General features: G+C 39.6%; 1 protein-coding gene across 2 annotated transcripts in view; it reads left to right on the top strand.

Annotated features, from left to right (window-relative positions):
* Positions 1–17,548, top strand: part of LOC144696683 (adiponectin receptor protein 2-like) — an 88,024-nt gene extending 70,476 nt beyond the window's left edge. For both annotated transcript variants that reach the window (XM_078568262.1, XM_078568261.1), the window contains exons 5-8: positions 2,773–2,959; positions 5,899–6,086; positions 13,772–13,965; positions 14,617–17,548. In XM_078568262.1, the coding sequence (XP_078424388.1) occupies positions 2,773–2,959; positions 5,899–6,086; positions 13,772–13,965; positions 14,617–14,745 (698 nt within the window). In that variant the 3' untranslated portion in view covers positions 14,746–17,548. The remainder of the gene's footprint in view (positions 1–2,772; positions 2,960–5,898; positions 6,087–13,771; positions 13,966–14,616) is intronic.
* The last annotated feature ends 1,472 nt before the right edge of the window (positions 17,549–19,020 follow it).

Below are 19,020 nucleotides of genomic sequence, written 5' to 3'. Positions count from 1 at the left end.
ATTCATTGACTATGAAGCATTTGGTAATCATCTGAGAGTGTGCAAACCACTCTAACTTCAAGTTCCTTTTTTTTTAATGACGTATCCATCCCTGTTATTCCCAAGGCCTACATACAGGCATTTGTCAATGACCAGTGCTCTCCCTGAACTGCCTGCTAGGAGAGATCCAGCAATGTCTTGGGAACTGTTTTATCATCCTTGCCATTCTCATTATCATCTCCAATCTAATTTGCACATTCCCCATGCTCAATAAGGCTGAGATCTGAGTGAGCTGTAGAAGGAGATCAAGTTTATTTTTATTTTTCACTGAACTAAATGAGTCTTTCGAAGCTCATTCATTAATTGAATTGTAAGGCTAATAAAACAATTCTCTCAAACTTGAGTGAGCAAGAGAAGAAAAATTAAAACTTCGCTCACTGGACTGTACCTTGATCCTCTTCCGAGGTCATTGACTATGGATCGTTTTGCTCTCTAGTGCCTTGCCTTAATGAATTTAGACATTAGGCTTACTGTCAAGTCCACTGTTGTCCACATACAGCAGTTGGGGGGGGAAAATGAGAAATGGGTTAGGAGAGCAAATCGGCTCCCACCACCACCTCTCACCAGATGTCAACACCCATCCACTTCCAGTTGGATAGGAGCAGGAGCCCTGATTTCTCCTTTCCTTCCCCTTCTCTCCACACCCCAAAAATCTCCAAAGGCTCTGAGCCATTTGCAGATGTAATACTGTGCAGAATCTTCTGCTCTCTCTAGTGGTGAGCTTGGATCCAGGAAAAGCATTTAATTAGGCACTCTGAACGAGGGACTGGACATTGGGAAGGAGGGAGTCTACTGAGAGCCAATGCCCTGCCTTTGCTACTGACCCCCCTGCGCCCCTCTGCCCACAACCCCCACCCCGCAAAGTCACCCCACATTAATTGTGGCCTGGGTTGATCCGTGATCCTGGAACTCTGGTGCCTGTCCTTCCAACAACCGCCACTGCTTCTCCAGTAATGCTGCTGAGCGCAAGAACTGCTGCCCTCTGATTGGCTGGCAGCTCTCATTAGGCAAGACTTCTGCCCCTGGGGTCTTGATTCCAGGGGGGAAGGCTCACTGCTGGCCTTGTCACTGCCTGATTGGCTTGTGATTCGGTGGGCCTTCCCAAAAAGAGGCAGTGCAGGTCTCTCACCGGCTCTCCAGTCAGCAGGCAAAACCTCCATGCTTCAACAAGATTCCACCCTCTGTCTCAGCTGAGATAGCTAACTCAGCATTACGCCTAGGATCAGACTGTTATGCAAGAGTCATCTATTATTTGGATAAACTTGCTGAGCCATTGATAGAAGGTAATAAAATTGTACTCAATTAACTGAGCAAGAAACTTTTAGACAAGGTAATTTGGGCATAGTTTTTGGGAGATATGGTTTGTTCCATTATGAAATGTTGTAGCTAACACATTCATTGCAAGGCACCTGGATTTAGCACTTATGGAACCAGTTATTGTTGCTGACACTGCTACTTTTTCATTGTTATTTTCCCCTCTTACTCTGTCATGGTTTTGTTATCCTAGTATTCATTTTTAGGCATATTTAGAGGTGGAACATGCAGTAGATGCAACACTCTAACACCTGCATTACTGTAACTGCATCTATGGCTGTGCAGTAGGTGCCCCCCTTCATGTTGTGGCACAAATAAACGCAGCTGATAGTTAAATGGTTGAAGTGATTAAAGACATTTAAGAGACACAAAGAACATCAAATAGCAGGTGCATGCAATAGATCTGACCTCCTGAATATTTCCAGCAGTTTTTTTTATTTCGGATTTCCAGCATCTGCAGTATTTGCTTGTGTTGGGAGGTAAGGAAGGTCTGAAATGGAAACAGGAAAAGCTAGTAAATTGGAATGGAATCAGCAGCTCAAGAAGAGAAAAAGACAGGCTGACCCCAAAGGTGCAGACAACCCTGTCAGCATGGTGTTCCATTGTAGGATCCTATCCAAACTGAAGTGATTTGGGGAAAAATAGAGTCAAGAGGCCTAGTGACAAAAGGAACTGATGGTATAGCAGGCAAGGCAGGAATCAAACAGTTAAATATCTCTTGTCTCTAAAGATCTTTACAGGTCAATCTGTTTCCTCTCTTGTATGCTTTCCCCCCTCGCCTTCCGTCCAATCTGTTTCTTTATAAATACCTTCATCTGTAATTTTTTTCCAATTCTGGTGATGAGTTGTACCTGAAACATTAACTTGTCTGTTCTCTGCACAGATACTGACTGACCAGCATTTTTCTGCCTTTGTTTCAGATTTCCAGCAATTGCAGTTTTTTGATTTTTATTGAACTTGGTTTTATTTTGCTTTGTGCTTTCAGGAGCCTTGTGAATTAACTTCACTATGAACTTAGCTTAGGTTACTTTCCACTCCATATTCTTCTCCTTTTCATTTGTGCTCACCTTTCTGTCATGTTAAGGACCAAACTTTTTGTCTGATGTGATTGAGGGGGGCTGTATAAATAACATAATTCCTGAACTTTGTTTATAACAATTTGAGAGACTCTGCCTAATTACCACTTTTATTTTTCCGGTATGCTCATAAATCCATGTCACCATCTCTAATTTCAGTAACCAGGTTGTTAGCTCCAATAAAATTAGATTTGGTTCCAAAAGTTTTTTTAGTGTACCATGAAATATTAACTAAATAATTTCTTTATGAAGTATTCATTGTTATATGATGCCACTCATTGTTTATTTCTGAGTGTTTTTGATCAAATCTATTTGCTATACATATTGATCTTTTCTTTCTCAGGTTGTCTTTTCTTCCTGGGTCTCGGAATTTTCTACATGTTTAGGCCGAACATATCCTTTGTGGCTCCGGTGCAGGAAAAAGTAGTATTTGGGGCGTTCTTCCTGGGGGCTATACTCTGCCTTTCTTTCTCTTGGTTGTTTCATACATTCTACTGCCATTCAGAAAATGTTTCACGTGTATTTTCCAAGTAAGTAACCATTTGTAAAATGGGAATTTTGAAATAAACCAATAACCCAGCATTCATCATTTGGAATTGCATTTTTGAACTGTACTATTGAGGGATATTTATTCTGGATATTTTGAACAGGTAAGGATCATTTCTCTTTTTCTGAAATGCACCTTGAATTGAAAGTGGAACATTTGGCTGTGATTGACAGAACAAAAGTTGCACACTGATCTGTGGTCTTCCCTTACTTTTTCCCCTCCTCTTTCCCCCCCCCTCCATTATCAAGAAAAAAATTGTTTAGGGAACGAACACTTGTCATCTTACAGTTTCATTTAATCAAGCCTGGCAACAGAAACTAGATGTCCATGAACAATGCCCTGTTGGGTTATAACTCTAGGTATTTGGATGTTACACCATCTTTCAGTGCAGCTCTCCAACGTTAACTTTGAACCATTAACGTACTGACTTGTAAATGCTGCATGCAGAGTAAATCCCCTTTTTGGGTGTGCATACATAATGAGCTAAGTGTTAATTAAACTTTAAAAACTTTTGATTTTGCTTTTTTTTTGAAGTTTATCACTGTTCTAGTTGTTCTGCTTATGTTAAAATAATCGGTTGAACTGTAGACCCTGCCAACATCAAAATGGTTTTTATTAGTCTTTGCTGTCACTGTTCTGTGACCTATTCTGCAGTAAAAGGCACAAATTTGACCATAGTCTTGCCTGTTACCATTATCTCCTGTCTTAATGCCTTAGTAAGGCAAACTTCACTTAAGGTTTGTCAATTCTTTTAAATTGAAGTCGGTGAGGTAGGACTCGTTGCATAGTGCTGCATCCTGATCTCCCATTGCCAGTGTAATTTTTGTTTTCATTGATTCATGGAAAAGAGCTGACTAACTTTGATTTGTTTGTCATTGTGTTATTTAATGAGCTTACTAGTTTTGATTGTGTTTCACAGTAGCTACTTTTATCCCAGAGCCAGTGCACATCATCTAGGTGATTTCTGTTAGGTGATTGGCAAAAGCCAATTCTTTCTGCAGCTACCAGCAGTCAAAGCACAATTAATCTATTAATAACTGCAGAATATTGGTGACAAATAACTGTATCAATGGTACTAGGGTAGAGATAGGATTAAAACATTGTTGAGCTGTCTGTGCAACTTCTATAATGGACACAGCTTGCTGTTTTTAACCACATTTTTACAGTGGAGTGATTGATGCTTGTAGTATGCGTTGACTTGCAATTTGAGAGCTTCACAAACATTTGCTCCTTATTAAAAATATGGTGAAATGGTAGCTAGAAATTTTAACAGTTTTTTAAAAAAAAACTGAATTAGATCCATGTATGTTTAATTTTCGGCCAACTAAATGTTGATTTTTTTTTTTCATTTGTATCAATTTAATCTTGAAACCGTTGCCATTGAGTAGCTGAGGCAGGTCCCATTGTATTTTGTTAGCCAAAGGCATTTAAATATTTAATGCTATGCTATGGGGAAAGAAAAAGGAGTGGATTAGTTTTGGATCGCTGCAACAAAAAGATTAAAGAACCTCGGACTGAATGGCTGCCTCCTGTGCTATAAACTCCTATAATTCCATAGCAGTTTTTATAAGTTGTGAACTAAACAAAGTCTGTTGGTAACTTTAAGTACCCCTGTCTCCTGTATGTCCAGTTTACACGCTCTGATATATGCCTTCCACAAGTAAGTAGTTTTTGTCCAGTTTCTCACTCGTTTTGTAGGAAGACAATCAAAAGAACACTTTGGAGCTTTTGTTCAATCCAATTTGCAACAAGATTGTAAAACCAATTTCCTTGCTTGCTTTTTCGCTAATGGACAACCCACTTTAAGATGGTGGAGATAACTTACATGGTATGGGAATGAAGGATGTGTAATATAATAACAGACCTCAGTGAAGAACCAGGGAACAAATTGTAAATCAGTAACAAGCAGTAGCTTCCATTACCTATATATTAGACAATTAATTTTCGGTCCTGTTCAAACTCACTGAATCCAAAAATACCTTCTGCAGCCTTTGCTTCCAGTTGTTCTTGACTGCAAAATTTTAGCAACCAGCCAAAACTACTGGTTTAGCTATCTCTTAACAGAAGCATGGCAGTAGCCAAGCACCTCTGTAGGAATAGGGAAACTGGATGGGCAATCTTCCCTCAGCTACTCTGACCCCCTTGGTGCCTGATGACAGGTGACCTGCCACTCTGCACCTTCATGTAAGAAGTGGTGATAAGTGTGGAGGATATACTTAAGGGCAAACAAAAGGAGATAACCCATGCCCTCAAAAGAATATACTGAAAACTGGATCATTGTGAATTTCCTTTTTCTGTTTGAGCAGCTCGTAACTTTGGCTGGATGTTTTTCAATTGTTTTGTACTGATGATTAGATGCTTTGGAAAGTTTGTTAGCAAACGTTTTAATTTCCGGTTGTATGCTGCAAGTCGATGTTACTGATATCCCATGCCGTTCAACATTGTTTTTCATTTGGAGAGGTCATCATTTTTTGGTTGTGTAAAATTTTGTGTTGGGGCGGTGGGGTGGGGGAGAGTTTGGAGAAGGATAGAATGGGGATGACATCAAAATCTCGCATTATATAATAGGCCCTATTGCTCCTTTTGTGAGAAATAGTGCATATCTTAGTTTTCCTCCTTGCCTACATTCCAGTAGCTGTTACTGATCTACTGTGCTGACATAAGGCTGTAATGTGGCAAGTTGAAACATCCAATCTGAAATTTGCTTTTTTTTCCTGCTGTGCAAATAAAATGAGTTAGCATTAGAAACTAGATGATTTAGAAGTATTTGCTGCAAAATGTTATTGCTGAATCTGGAGTTTCTTTCTCTTGGGATGACTTTTTTGTGTTTGCTTCTCATTTACATGTAAATTTATGTAATACCTATGAGAGTTTTACATTACTACAATTAACCTAATATATGCCCCTCTCTTATTTCCTCAGATTGGACTATTCTGGTATAGCACTTCTAATCATGGGCAGTTTTGTGCCATGGTTGTATTACTCCTTTTACTGTAACCCCCAGCCATGTTTCATTTACTTGCTTGTGGTCTGTGTACTCGGCATCGCAGCAATTATAGTTTCCCAATGGGACTATTTTGCAACACCACAGTACAGAGGTGTACGAGCTGGTAAGTTAATCAGAATTTCATTCTACTTTTTGTAACACTGTTTGCTGATGTAACCTTGATGATTACTTATCTTTGTCACTTCTGAATATGAATATGTAAGGTTTTTTTTTGGCAGGCACTGTTAGTTTCTTTGCCTAGTTTCAAAATGCTAGACCATATATTTTTTCAAAGAAAGCATTTAGATTGTTCAAGAGTGCTCATTAATGCATGATGTAATCTTGAAATGCGTAAGCAAATTTAATGTATCAAAGTCCCTTACAATTTTTTGAACCACCTCCCATTAGGTCATTTCAGGAGTATGGTAGCTTGTTGATCATGTAACTGGACTAGTAGTTCAGAGGCCTGGACAAATGATCCATAGGCACAAGTTTAAATCCCACCATGGCAGCTGAGGAATTTAAATTCAATTGATTAAATAAAATCTGAAATAGAAAGCTAATATCGGTAATGGTGACCATTAAACTAGGGGATTGTTGTAAAAATTCACCTGGTTCACTAATGTCCTGCAGGAAAGGAAGTCTGCCACCTTGCCTGGCCTGTATGTGACTCCAAACCCACAGTAATGTGGTTGACTCTTAACTGCCCTCTGAAATAGCCTAGCAAGCTACTAAGTGGTATTAAAGAAGGTGGCTGGCCACCACCTTCTCAAGGGCAATTAATGATGGGCAATAAGTGCCAGTTTTATTGGTGACATTCAGGTCCCATGAATTAATTTTTAAAATGCTTGTGTTTTATCTTGTGCAGTTATCTGTGATAATGTTTTAGCATATTATATACTATAATAGGAGCAGAAATGATGTAAGCACTCAGCTGCACCTTGTACTTCTGTGCCACGACTCACCACATAACATATTGGTATATTGAATTTTTTTAAATGTTAATACGTATAACTTTATCACTAATACCTGCCTCACCTTCACTAAAGAGCTGTTGTGTAAATGAAATTTCTCTGCTGCCAATGTCTCATGCTCCAACTTTACAATATTACTTCAACAAATGCTGATTAACTGGTTGCCTTGAGGTAGCAGTGCACCTCATGGCAAGTGTAACCAGCTGTCACTGGCAGTATATGTTTTCTCTTCCTTTGCTGCTAGACCTAGACTACCCCACAGGCACGGAGTAAGATTCTCTCATTTCTGGTTTATGCTTTCCCCATCCATCTGGAAAGGTTCAGAGGCTAGAAATGAAACATTTGATTTTTCAAAAAAAAACTTACATACTTGCATATAGAATAAAGAAGAACCCTGTACGCTTAATGGTATCTGCCAGCCTTGTTCTATATTATGCTTTATAATTTCTCATTGCAATGTAACTATGATGTAGGATTCCCTCTGAAGTACAATTCACATGGAATTTTGGAATAAAGTCGGTGTGTCCCATTGTGCTTTCTCTTGTGAATTTTTTTTTTTCACTCATTCATGGGATGTGGGCATTGCTGGCTTGGCTAACATTTATTGCCCATCCCTAATTGCCCTTGAGAAGGTGATGGTAAGATTCATGAACCGTTGCAGTCCATGTGGTGTAGGTACACCCACAGTGCTGCTAGGGAGGGAGTTCCAGGATTTTGACCCAGTGGCAGTGAAAGAATGATGATATCTTTCCAAGTCAGGATGGTAAGTGGTTTGAAGGGAACTTCCAGGCATTGGTATTCCCATGTGTCTGCTGCCCTTGTCCTTTTAGATGGCAGTGGTCATGGGTTTGGAAGGTACTGTCTGAGGAGGCTTGGTGAGCTCCTCAGACAACTTGTAGATGTTACACACTACTGCTGCTGTGTATCGGTAATGGAGGGAGTGAATGTTTGTGGATGGGGTGCCAATCAAGTGGGCTGCTTTGTCCTGAATGGTGTCAAGCTTTTTGAATGTTGTTAGAGCTGTACTCATCCAGGCAAATGGAGAGTATTCTATCACACTCCTGATTTGTGCCTTTAGATGGTGGACAGGCTTTGGGGGGGTCAGGAGGTGACTTACCCGCACAAGGATTCCTAGCCTCTGACCTGCTCTTGTAGTCACAGTATTTATATGGCTAGTCCAGTTCAGTTTCTGGCCAATGGTAACCCCCAGGATGTTGATAGTGGGGGATTTAGTGATGGTAATGCCATTGAATGTCAAGAAGAGATGGTTAGATTCTCTCTTGTTAGAGATGGTCACTGCCTTACATTTGTGTGGTGCGATTTTACTGCCACTTGTCAGCCCAAGCCAGGATATTGCCCAGGTCTTGCTGCGTTTGGGCATGGACTGCTTTAGTATCTCAAGAGTTATGACTGCTGCTGAACATGTGCAATCATTAGCGAATATCCTCACTTCTGACCTGATGATGAAAGGAAGGTCATTGAAGCAGCTGGAGATGGTTGGGCTTAGGACACTACCCTGAGAACTCCTGCAGTGACATCCTTAAACTGAGGTGATTGACCTCCAACAACCAGAACCACCATCTTGTGCCAGGTATGATTCCAACCAGTGGAGAGGTTTCCCTCTTGTTCCCATTGACTCCAGTTTTGCTCGGGCTCTTGATGCCACACTTGGTCAAATGCTGCCTTGATGTCAAGGGCAGATGCTCTCAGCTCTCTTGTCCAAATTTGAACCAAGGCTGTAATGAGGTCAGGAGCTGTGTGGCCCCAGCGGTACCCAAACTGGGCATCAGTGAGCAGGTTATTGCTAAGCATGTGCTGCTTCATAGCACTGTTAATGACCTCTTCCATCCCTTTAGTATTGAGTGAGAGTGATGGGGCAGTAATTGGCTGGGTTGGATTTGTTCTGCTTTTTTTAATATAGGACATAACTGGGCAATTTTCCACATTGCTGCGTAGATGCTAGTGTTGTAGCTGTACTGGAATAGCTTGGCCGGGGGCACGGCAAATTCTGGAGCACAAGTCTTCAGCACATTTGCCGGAATATTGTCAGGGCCCCTTCCTTTTGCAGTATCTAGTGCCTTCAGATGTTTCTTGATATCACGTGGAATGGATTGAATTGGTTGAAGACTGGCACCTGTGATACTGGGCACCTCAGGAGGAGGCCGAGATGGATCATCCACTCTGCACTTCTGACTGAATATTGTTGCAAGTGCTTCACCCTTATCTTTTGCAATAATGTGCTGGGCTCCCCCATCATGGAGAATGGGGATATTTGAGGAGCCTCATCATCCACTTAGCTGTTTAATCGTTCACCACCATTCACGACTGGATGTGGCAGTAGTGCAGAGCTTAAATTTGATCCGTTGGTTCTCGAATCATTTAGCTCTGTCAGTTGCATGCTGCTTTCACTGTTTGGCATGTGAGTAGTCCTGTGTTGTAGCTTCACCAGGCTGACACCTCATTTTTAGGTATGCCTGCTGCTGCTCTTTGCATGTCCTCCTGGCTCATTGAACCAGGGTTGATCCCCTGGCTTGGTGGTAATGGTAGAGTGGGGGATATGCCGGGCCATGAGGTTACAGATTGTGGTTGTGATACAATTCTGCTGCTGCTGATGGCCCACAGCGCCTCGTGGTTGCCCAGTCTTGTGTTGCTAGATCTGTTAGAACCCTATCCCACTTAGCAAGGTGGTAGTGCCACACAACATGTTGGAGGGTATCCTCAATGTGAAAGCAGGACCTCATCTCCACAAGGACTGTCTGGTGCTCACTCCTACTAATACTGTCATGGACAGTTGCATCTGTAGCCGGCAGGTTGGTCAGGATGAGGTCAAGTATGTTTTTCCCTCTTGTTGGTTCCCTCACCTGCCGCAGACCCAGTCTAGCAGCTTTGTCCTTTAGGACTCGGCCAGCTTGGTCTGTAGTGTTGCTACTCAGCCACTCTTGGTGATGGACCCAGAGTGCATTCTGCGCCCTTGCCACCCTCTAGGCTTCCTCCAAGTGGTTTTCAATATGGAGGAGTACTGATTCATCAGCTGAGTGGGGGAGGTACATGTTAATCAGCAGGAAGTTTCCTTGCCCACGTTTGACCTGTTGCCTTGAGGCTTCATGAAGTAAAGACAAGTGATCATTTGCAGAAAGTAATAGTTTCAGATGAAATTGAGCTGATTTCTAAATTCAGCTATGCTTTTCAAGAGTATTACAAAATATTTACACGCATATTCAACAGATCATCCTCTACCATTCCTGAAACCTCCTCCAGCGTAATGCCACCCCCACACACACCTTCTAGTCCCCTCCTCTTTCAGGATCCAAAGGCACTGTGCCCTCAGTGCCTGCCATGTTAGCTTTTGCCTTCCCATTGCCCAGGGCCCCAAACACTCCTCTCAGGCAAAGCAAGTTGCTTGTACTTCTTTCTATTTAGTAAACTATACACAATGCTGTGCCCTCTGCACTGGGGACACCGAACACAGGTTAAACGACCGCTTTCTGGAACACATCCGATTAGTCTGCAAGCATGACTTTGAGCTCCCGGTCACCTGTTATTTTAATTCTGTCCACCCCCACCCCTCACGACCTCTTCTGTCCTTGGCCTTCTGTACTGACTATACTGATCCAGTGATACTCCACATGCGCTCAAGGTACAACATCTCAACCTTTACAATTAAGCACTTTAATCATAACCTCGGCCCCATTTTTTGGAAAGTAGTTGTTGATCATACTTATGCTATTTCCTAATCGTCACCAACAGCTGCCATCTGAAAAAAAATGAGGGCAGAAGTTATGATCTGAAATTGTTGAACTCTACGTTGAGTCTGGAAGGCTTAAAGTCCTTAACTGAAAAAGTTGAAGTGTTGTGCCTCAATGTTGGTGATGATTCTGCTATTTCCATTACATTATCTGTATATCTTTTATTTTTTATTTACCATTACCACTTCCTTTAACCTTGCACCATCATCCCTTTTGTCATTTAATCTCTCTTGCCTTCTCCCTCTATCACACATTCCCTGTTGTTCTCTTTCCTCTGCCTCACTCCCCAACACCTTCTCTGTACTTACATAAAATCTGTGACATCTCTAACTTTGGCATTTTGCTTTTGTAACAAAATTATTCAGTATCAGTTTGGTAATTGCCACAGTGGCATTGCCATGAATCTGTTTTATTTACTGTATTGGGGCGTGAAGCTAAATCTCACTGTCATGTTGTTTGGATACTACCTTCATCCTATATTGAGTTCTCAACATTTGGTAAAGGGGAGCTCTTTCCGTACCCAAAACTGACTCTTAACAGGGCGCCATCAACAGTTTTCAGATGAGTTAACTTGGACACCAGCCCAATGAAGCCTTCCTTTGCTACAGAGCCACGTGAAACAGAAAGTGATTTTATAATATGTTGAGACTGCTAATGATGTGGTGTTGAGCCCACTTATATTATGCTGCCAGCAGTGACGCAGCAGGTCCTGTGTGTGGTTTTTAACATTTATTTTACTACTTTAAAGTCATCAGATGATTGCGAAGGTCTTCACCATTGTGAAAACCGCATAGCTAACCTGTTTTGAGTAGGATAAAATATCATGCAAACCCAATGACGCTTGTTTCCATTTGGCACCAGATATACTGTCATCTGTAGAAGACAAGCTAAATGCAATCTTTTGAGGTAGTGTTCCATGCTTAGTATATCTAGCCAATTGTAATACATAAACATTTGATCAATTAGGTATCACCCCTATAAGCCATAATCCAATTCTAGTTGTCAGACCAGCTACTGTTTAATGGATTTAAATCTATACAGCTTAAAGTTGAGTTTGATCAGATTATCCCTGTAATATCTAGGGATAATTTTGTTTCCAGTTGCTTCCCTGGTTTCTTACTAGAATTCAAGTTGTCTAACATTGTAGCTATTGAGGCCGATTATAAATACTGATCCTATTTTTAAGTGACATGTCTAACCAGCAGAATATGTTAGTCTTTTTTGGTGACAGTTGATCACCAGTTTGCTAACATCTGTTGTTCATCTGTATCTCTGGATTCAAAGATATCTTAACATCTCAGAAGTGTAGATCCAATACATACATACATTATCTTGATAATATATATATTATATATATGTGTGTGTTGCTTAGAATTGTAATCCAATGCAATTTTCCATTTATAGGAACACAGGAACAGGAGTAGCCAATTCCGCCCCCCTTGAGCCTCTTCCAACATTCACTGAGACCATGGCTAACCTGTATCTTAACTCCTTCCTTCTCTTGGCTCCATATCCCTTAGGACCCTTGGCTAGAAAAAAATCTATTGACGTCTTTTTTAATTTAGTTGAGCTGGCATCTCCTGCTTTTTTGTGGGAGAGTTTGGCACACTTTGACTACCCTTCGTCTGAAGATATCTTTCTTGAATAGCTTTTAAGGTTATGTCCCCATTTCCTGGACTCCCCCATTCTCCCTCTACTCTATGAAATCCTTTCAAAACCTTAAGCACCTCAATCAAATCAACCCATAATCATCTATGATCAGGGAATACAAACCAGTTTATGCAAACTCTCCTCATGTTTAACTCTTGAAGCCCTGGTAACATTCTGGTGAATCTTTGCTGCGTTCCTTTCAAGGCTGATATATTCTTTCTGATGTGTGATGCCCAGAATTACACACAGTGCTCTAGATGTGTTCTAACCAAGCTATAGCAAAACTTCTTTCCATCTATATTCTAGCCCTCTATTTATTAAGGTTAATATTCCATTAGCCATTTTGATTTTTTTGTGCCTGATTACTACATTTTAGTAATCTGTATACATGAACCCATCGATCTCTTTGGTTTTCCAATGTTCCCAGCTTTACACTATTTAAATAATACATCTCTCACACACATGCACATACACACACTTAATTGCATTGAAATTCATCTGCCAGTTTCACCCACTCACTTAATCTAGCAATGTCTCTTTGTAATTTTAAGCTCCTGTCTAAACTACTTACTATATCACTAATCTTTCATTCATTGGCAAACATAGATATATGACCCTCTATTACATTATCTTAAGTCGTTAATAGATTAAATGAATAGTTGAAGCCCCAGCACAGAACTTTGTTGGACACTATTAGACACTTCCTTCCAATTCGAGCACATACCCATCATCCCTAACCTCTCTATTCTACCACCTAAGTAGGTCAATAATTTGCCTTCAATTTCATGAAGCTATCACTGGGGATATCGTAAAAGCAGCAAGCTTGAGTTCAAATTGACTTAACTGCCACATTTTCAAAATGATTTCTCTAATCAACATATTTCAGTTCTTGCTTCAATTAATGTGCACCTATAGACTGATCACTTTTGTCCTTATCATGAAAAATTTATCCGGTCATAATTCACATTCAGTATCAATGTGATTAAGCTTACGTTAAAACAGGTAGTCTGATTTGAAAGAAGAGATTAATTTTAAGATTATGTATTTAGTACACTTTGTGGTAGAGGCAGCAAGATGGGCCAGGAGGAATGAACAAAGATTGACCCTTTGTAAAATGCGGAATGGAGGCTGTAACATTGAAGCCCAACTGTTCATCCAAAACTGGGATTTGATCTCTAGTTTCTTACCTTAGCATTGTCACTGTTGTATCCCCAGCATATTTTCTACAATGTTTTCATGTTTCTATAATAATGATTTGTTAAATACAAATAAAACACTTAATTCAAATTAAGTAACACTGCTGGAATAGTTTCCAGGCACTTGATATTGATGGTACTTGAGTAAGTAACAGGAAGTGAATGGTTTGCAATGAAGCTGTTCTAATTTTATGTTTTTGCATTTAAACAGTGACTCATTGTCTGTCTTCTGTTTACCTCTAGGAGTATTTGTAGGTTTGGGGTTGAGTGGAGTTGTGCCTACCCTGCACTTTATGATAACTGAAGGATTTTTCAGGGCTGCTACAATTGGACAGATTGGCTGGTTATTCCTGATGGCAGCATTGTATATCACAGGAGCTGCCTTATATGCTGCCCGTATTCCTGAGCGTTTCTTCCCTGGGAAATGTGATATTTGGGTGAGTAATTAGTGATTACTCTTCTTGGCCTTCTGCTCAATTTCTCTTTATAAATCCTTGGAATACTGGAGAACTTGCTGCTAAAACGTAATGGGTAGGCAACATGCAGAAAGAAAATTATATAATTCCAGAAAACATTTTTAAACTGTTCAACATTTTTTATTGTTAGCTCTAAGCAATAAAATCTGAGCTCCCCTCCTTGTTTTGAATATTTTCTTTAAGTAGCATCTCTCCTTTACAGAATGACCGGAAACTTAAGGGAGCTCTGTGTATCAGTCACAATTCATTATCTAACTAACGAGACAAAATAGTTGTTCTTTACTTTTATCAGTTTTGATAAATTAGCAATAGCTATAGATATAGTAGTTTATATAAAAATTCAGATAGCTGCTCTTCCTTTTAAGATGTTTGGAAACTAACTTTTAGTAGAAAAGTTGCAGATTTAAAATTGGTGCACTGGCTAATCAGCTAGAGATTGTAACATTGGAAGCCCAACTGTCCTTCCAAAACTGGGATTTGATCTCTGGTTTCTTACCTTAGCATTGTCACTGTTGTATCCCCAGCATATTTTCTATAATGTTTTCATGTTTTTATTAATACCTTGTTTATGCTCTTGAATCTTAACTTTTGATTCTGCTTTTGTTTCCACAGTTCCATTCTCATCAGTTATTCCATGTTCTGGTTGTGGCTGGTGCATTTGTCCACCTTCATGGAGTCTCTAACCTTCAGGAAATTCGTCATGGTGTTGGTGGTGGATGCACTGATAATGACTTGCTATGAAACTGATCTCTGATTAGATTTGCGATAAAACTATGATCAATGGAATTGGTGATAGAATAACTGAAAGACCTGTTCTGATAATTCTTACCACAGTTGTAATTTGGGTCAATCAGTCCAATATTGCGTGTTTCACGACTAGTGATCAATTTTCTCACCTATTTTGGATGACGCTGTAATGTCCATCTATGCCTAGAAACTAATGGTAATCAGATGAACAGGAACCAACTGGAAGGATGAATAACTGGTTTGAGCTTCATCGGGAGTACAGGACTACAGCTGCATCAGAAAGGTGTTTTTCCACGGTGATCATGGGTGGTAAAAGGAAGTTACGCTGATAGAGAAGGACAAAGCCACTATGCTTGAAGTCAGCAAACAGGGTTACCCATGCAATCGTCCAACTAGTTGTAAAATCCCAATTAAAATATGTAAATTATAAATTATAAGCTAGTATGTAATTTACATAATTGCTGAATCTGAAGCAAAGTTCTGCTTTTACTGAATACCATATTTATTTCTATGAAAAGATATAAAGTGGAAGAAGAATTTGAAGGAATTAATACTTCTGAGCAGGGTCTGCTGCTTATAAGATAAAGGTCCTTGTAAATAAGATTTCTAACTTTCAGTTAATTAGAAGATTTATATTATAAAAGACTTTTGTACAGAAAGCATTTGCAAGAGTACCACACACTGTTAACTTACATTGCACAAATATTGGTAGACATCACTTCAGGTAGTAGAAAGATGCTAGCATAAGAAGCAATGCAAAAAAGCCTTCCTTGTGATGGCTTGCCCATTAAGTGTGCTCTGAGGCCTGGTAATTTTATTTCTATTCAGTCGTATGCTATGCTAATAGATAGCAGTGACCGGTGAAATCAACTTGAAGCAGGCGTGCGCAAATTTCTACTGATTGTGCACCCAGTTCAACTTGCAAGGAATTATGCCTATATATGTATACATATGTTCTAATGACATATTCATGCATATATGAGCAATTTTATTTTTATTGTCGTGATGTTCTGTGCATGGGTTGGGGGTAGTAGGACTTGTCACTACATTTGTTGGTTAGTTTGTAAATGGTTAGTGTAAAGTGATGTAACTGGACTGATGCAATTTGCTTTCAGGATCAGTTAGAATTGGAAATCATCAGCTTTAAAACATATTTTCAGTTTATTTTGTCATTGTGGTTATTCCAGAAAATCCTAAATTACAGAAATAGGCAGGTCTTTTTATGGTTGGAGGACTATGGTGCAAAATTGCTTCTTTCCTCATTTCTGACCACAGAAATAGTGAGGAATCTAAGCACCAAGGTTTCCATTTCAGATAGATGTTTTTGAACAAATAAGTCTACCCACTTTGTATCATTTAACTCATTCACTGCACTCCAGTTGCATTTGGGTGTGACAGCTTCTGTTATCGACACAGCTGTAAATGATGACAGTTACTTTTTTATGGCTGGAAGTTTTCAGTGGAAATGGTGGTGAAATTTTTTACTCTGACAAAGGATAGTCGTATTACTCAGTATTAATTAGTGCTTGCTTTGGCACTGGATTACCATGGATAATTTTATCTTCTCTTCCCCCTCTTCCTAAATTATTAAAGTTGCCCTGGTGTTTGGATTGGTTCAAGCTGGACTGCTGATTGAAGTGCTTACCATGGAGGAGGAAAGACAAACCTAGTTTCTGTTTGCTGAGCATGAAGTAATATTGACTGCCGTTATGAAGAAGCTTGCAATACTAACTAAAGTGATGCATTATGGGCAAAAGGGGAGAAAAAAGATAGTGAAGAACTAAAGTCTTAGCTCAGTAGCTCCAACAATATAAAGTACTCAACTCTGAGATACTTGTATCCAGCTCCCACCATTTAAAGGTATAGGGTTCATAAATCTAAAATAAGAGGATATAGTCCTCTTTAGGGGGAATTTATCTTGATTATTCTAACATTTAATATTGCTTGATCTTTGTTTCCTTCCCCTCCACCCCACCTTAAAAAAAAAGACCAGTATATCATCCTGCCATGCAGCTAGATTGACTGCTGGTGGAAGTATCAAACTTGGAATGTAGTCTTTAAACCTTGCCCTAAAGGGAGAAAAGTTGTCAGGTCTTGGCAAGAGAAGATATGATATGAACCCAAGCATTAAATCAATCAATAGATCAATTTCTTATGTTGTACATAATTGATTTGAAATGAGTTATTCAGAGATATCTTGAGAGATGGATAAAAATGTTCACAATCTGCTCAAGAGTCACTCGCATGCACACAAAAAAATGGCACCTTTATCCCCTGTGAATTACCTGAGAAGAGGTAGCATCTGGCTATTTCAAATCTAGATTTTTGGTGTGTTGGAATGTTGTCATGCTGTTTCCATGAGTGCATCTGAATGATTGGAATCCTGCGGGATTCTAATTTTTCTTTTTTGTCAAATACTACCTGAAAAAAATACACATGCAAATGAACACATCTGGTCTGGAAATGAAATACCTAAATTACCAAAATGAGAAATCTTTTAAAAACAAAATCCTACTGTACTTGGTTTTCTTGTATTACTTACACAGCATTTGCTGCTTAGCTCAGATATGAGTTCCCAACAGTTTGCCCTATGCCTTACTTGGATCAGTTTTTTGCTTGCTGTGAGGAGTGTTTTATAGTCAATAATATTTCATTTTCAAATAAAAGGAGGCCTTGTTTATTTTATTTTCCACTGCTTTACTTCGAATGTCTCTAGATTATATATTGGCTGAGGGTGCATAATTGGATTTTTACTTGATGTAACATTTAATTCATCTAATAAAAAAAATATAATTTTTTTGTCTGGTTTTGTGGCATCAATTTGACTTCATAGCTACCAATATTAATATATCTGATAATTATTTAACTTATTTATTGTCCTAGCTGTTCTCTTTCTCCTTTCCCCTCCAGCAAATTCCAGAATATATAGCTATGAGCTCAAGCAAGAAATTACTTTCCAGGTCCCAATGCTGCAGAGGAGGAGGAGGGAGTAGTGACATTAGATAGGATAAAAATAGATCAAAAGGAATAGGTTGACATTTCTCAAAGTTATTAAATCACCCAGTCCACACGGGATGCAACTTAGGTTGCAAAGGGAAGCTACAATAGACATGCCAGAAGCTCTGACAACAATTGTTCAATCTTCTTTGGATATGGGACTGGTGCCAAAGGACTTGGAGGATTGCAAATGTTTACATGTCTGCTCATAAAAAAGGGAGAGGGATAAACCTGGTACCTCCAGGCCACTTCAGTCTAAAAACAGGGCAGGAAAAGAGAATATTGTCAAGGACCAAATTAATTCTCACTTGAAAGGCATAGGTTAGTATAAGGGATAGCCAGCATGGATTTGTGAAGGGCATATTGTGGCTGATAAACGTGATTGAATGCTATGAATTGACAGTGGATCGCTGTGGCAGGTATGTATCAAAGGGATGGTTGTAACTTGGTATGTTATTAGCTATGGGATAGGAGGCAGAGAGCAGAGGTGCTGGATGTTTTTCTGACTGAGAAGTATACTGTGGAGCCTGCCAAGGTTTGGTATTTATAGGTCTGGACTTGGGTATAGGAGCACAATTTCAAAGTTTGCATATGATGCAAAACTTGGCAAAGTATTAAGTGGTGTGGAGGATAGTATTGGACTTCAGAGAACTGGTGAAATGGGAGGACAAATGGCAAATACAATTTAATGTTGGTAAGTGTGATGTGATGCATTTTGGGAAGAACAGCATGGAGCGGCAGTGTAATCTAAATGGTACTATTCTGACTGCATGCAACATCAAAGGGAGTTGGGCATGTGTTATTTGAAAATTTTTGAAGGTGGCAGGGCAAGTAGATAAGATGCTAAAAAGCATAAGGGATACTTGGCACTTTCAAAAGGAAGTCGCAAAGGCACAGATTGTGCTGAGGGATGGATTATTAATACTGGCCTTGCTAGCGAATACTGCATCCTGAGAATTATTTTTTAATAAACAGATATCTAAGTTGGCTGCTCTAGTATTTTTGAATTTCTTTGAATCATGGAACCATACAGCATAGAAGAAGGTTGTTTGGCTCACTGTGCCCATACTGGCCATTTAAGAAAGCTATCCAATTCACTTCACTCTTCTGTTATCCTATTGCCCTCCTGGTTAGTGACGAAAAATAATGCCACTCAGTGTTCCCACTCTTTTTTTCCTTTTTGGGCATAACTAGAAATGGGAATAAATGCAATCTTGCCGGTGTTGCCAACTACCTGAGAACAAGTTTAATACCTTACAATATTATTTTGAA

The sequence above is a fragment of the Cetorhinus maximus genome, chromosome 22, assembly GCF_964194155.1.
Source record: "Cetorhinus maximus chromosome 22, sCetMax3.hap1.1, whole genome shotgun sequence".
NCBI classification, from domain to species: Eukaryota; Metazoa; Chordata; class Chondrichthyes; order Lamniformes; family Cetorhinidae; genus Cetorhinus; species Cetorhinus maximus.
The sequence above is the reverse complement of the archived record's forward strand: the minus strand, read 5'-3'. Positions and strand labels throughout refer to the sequence as shown.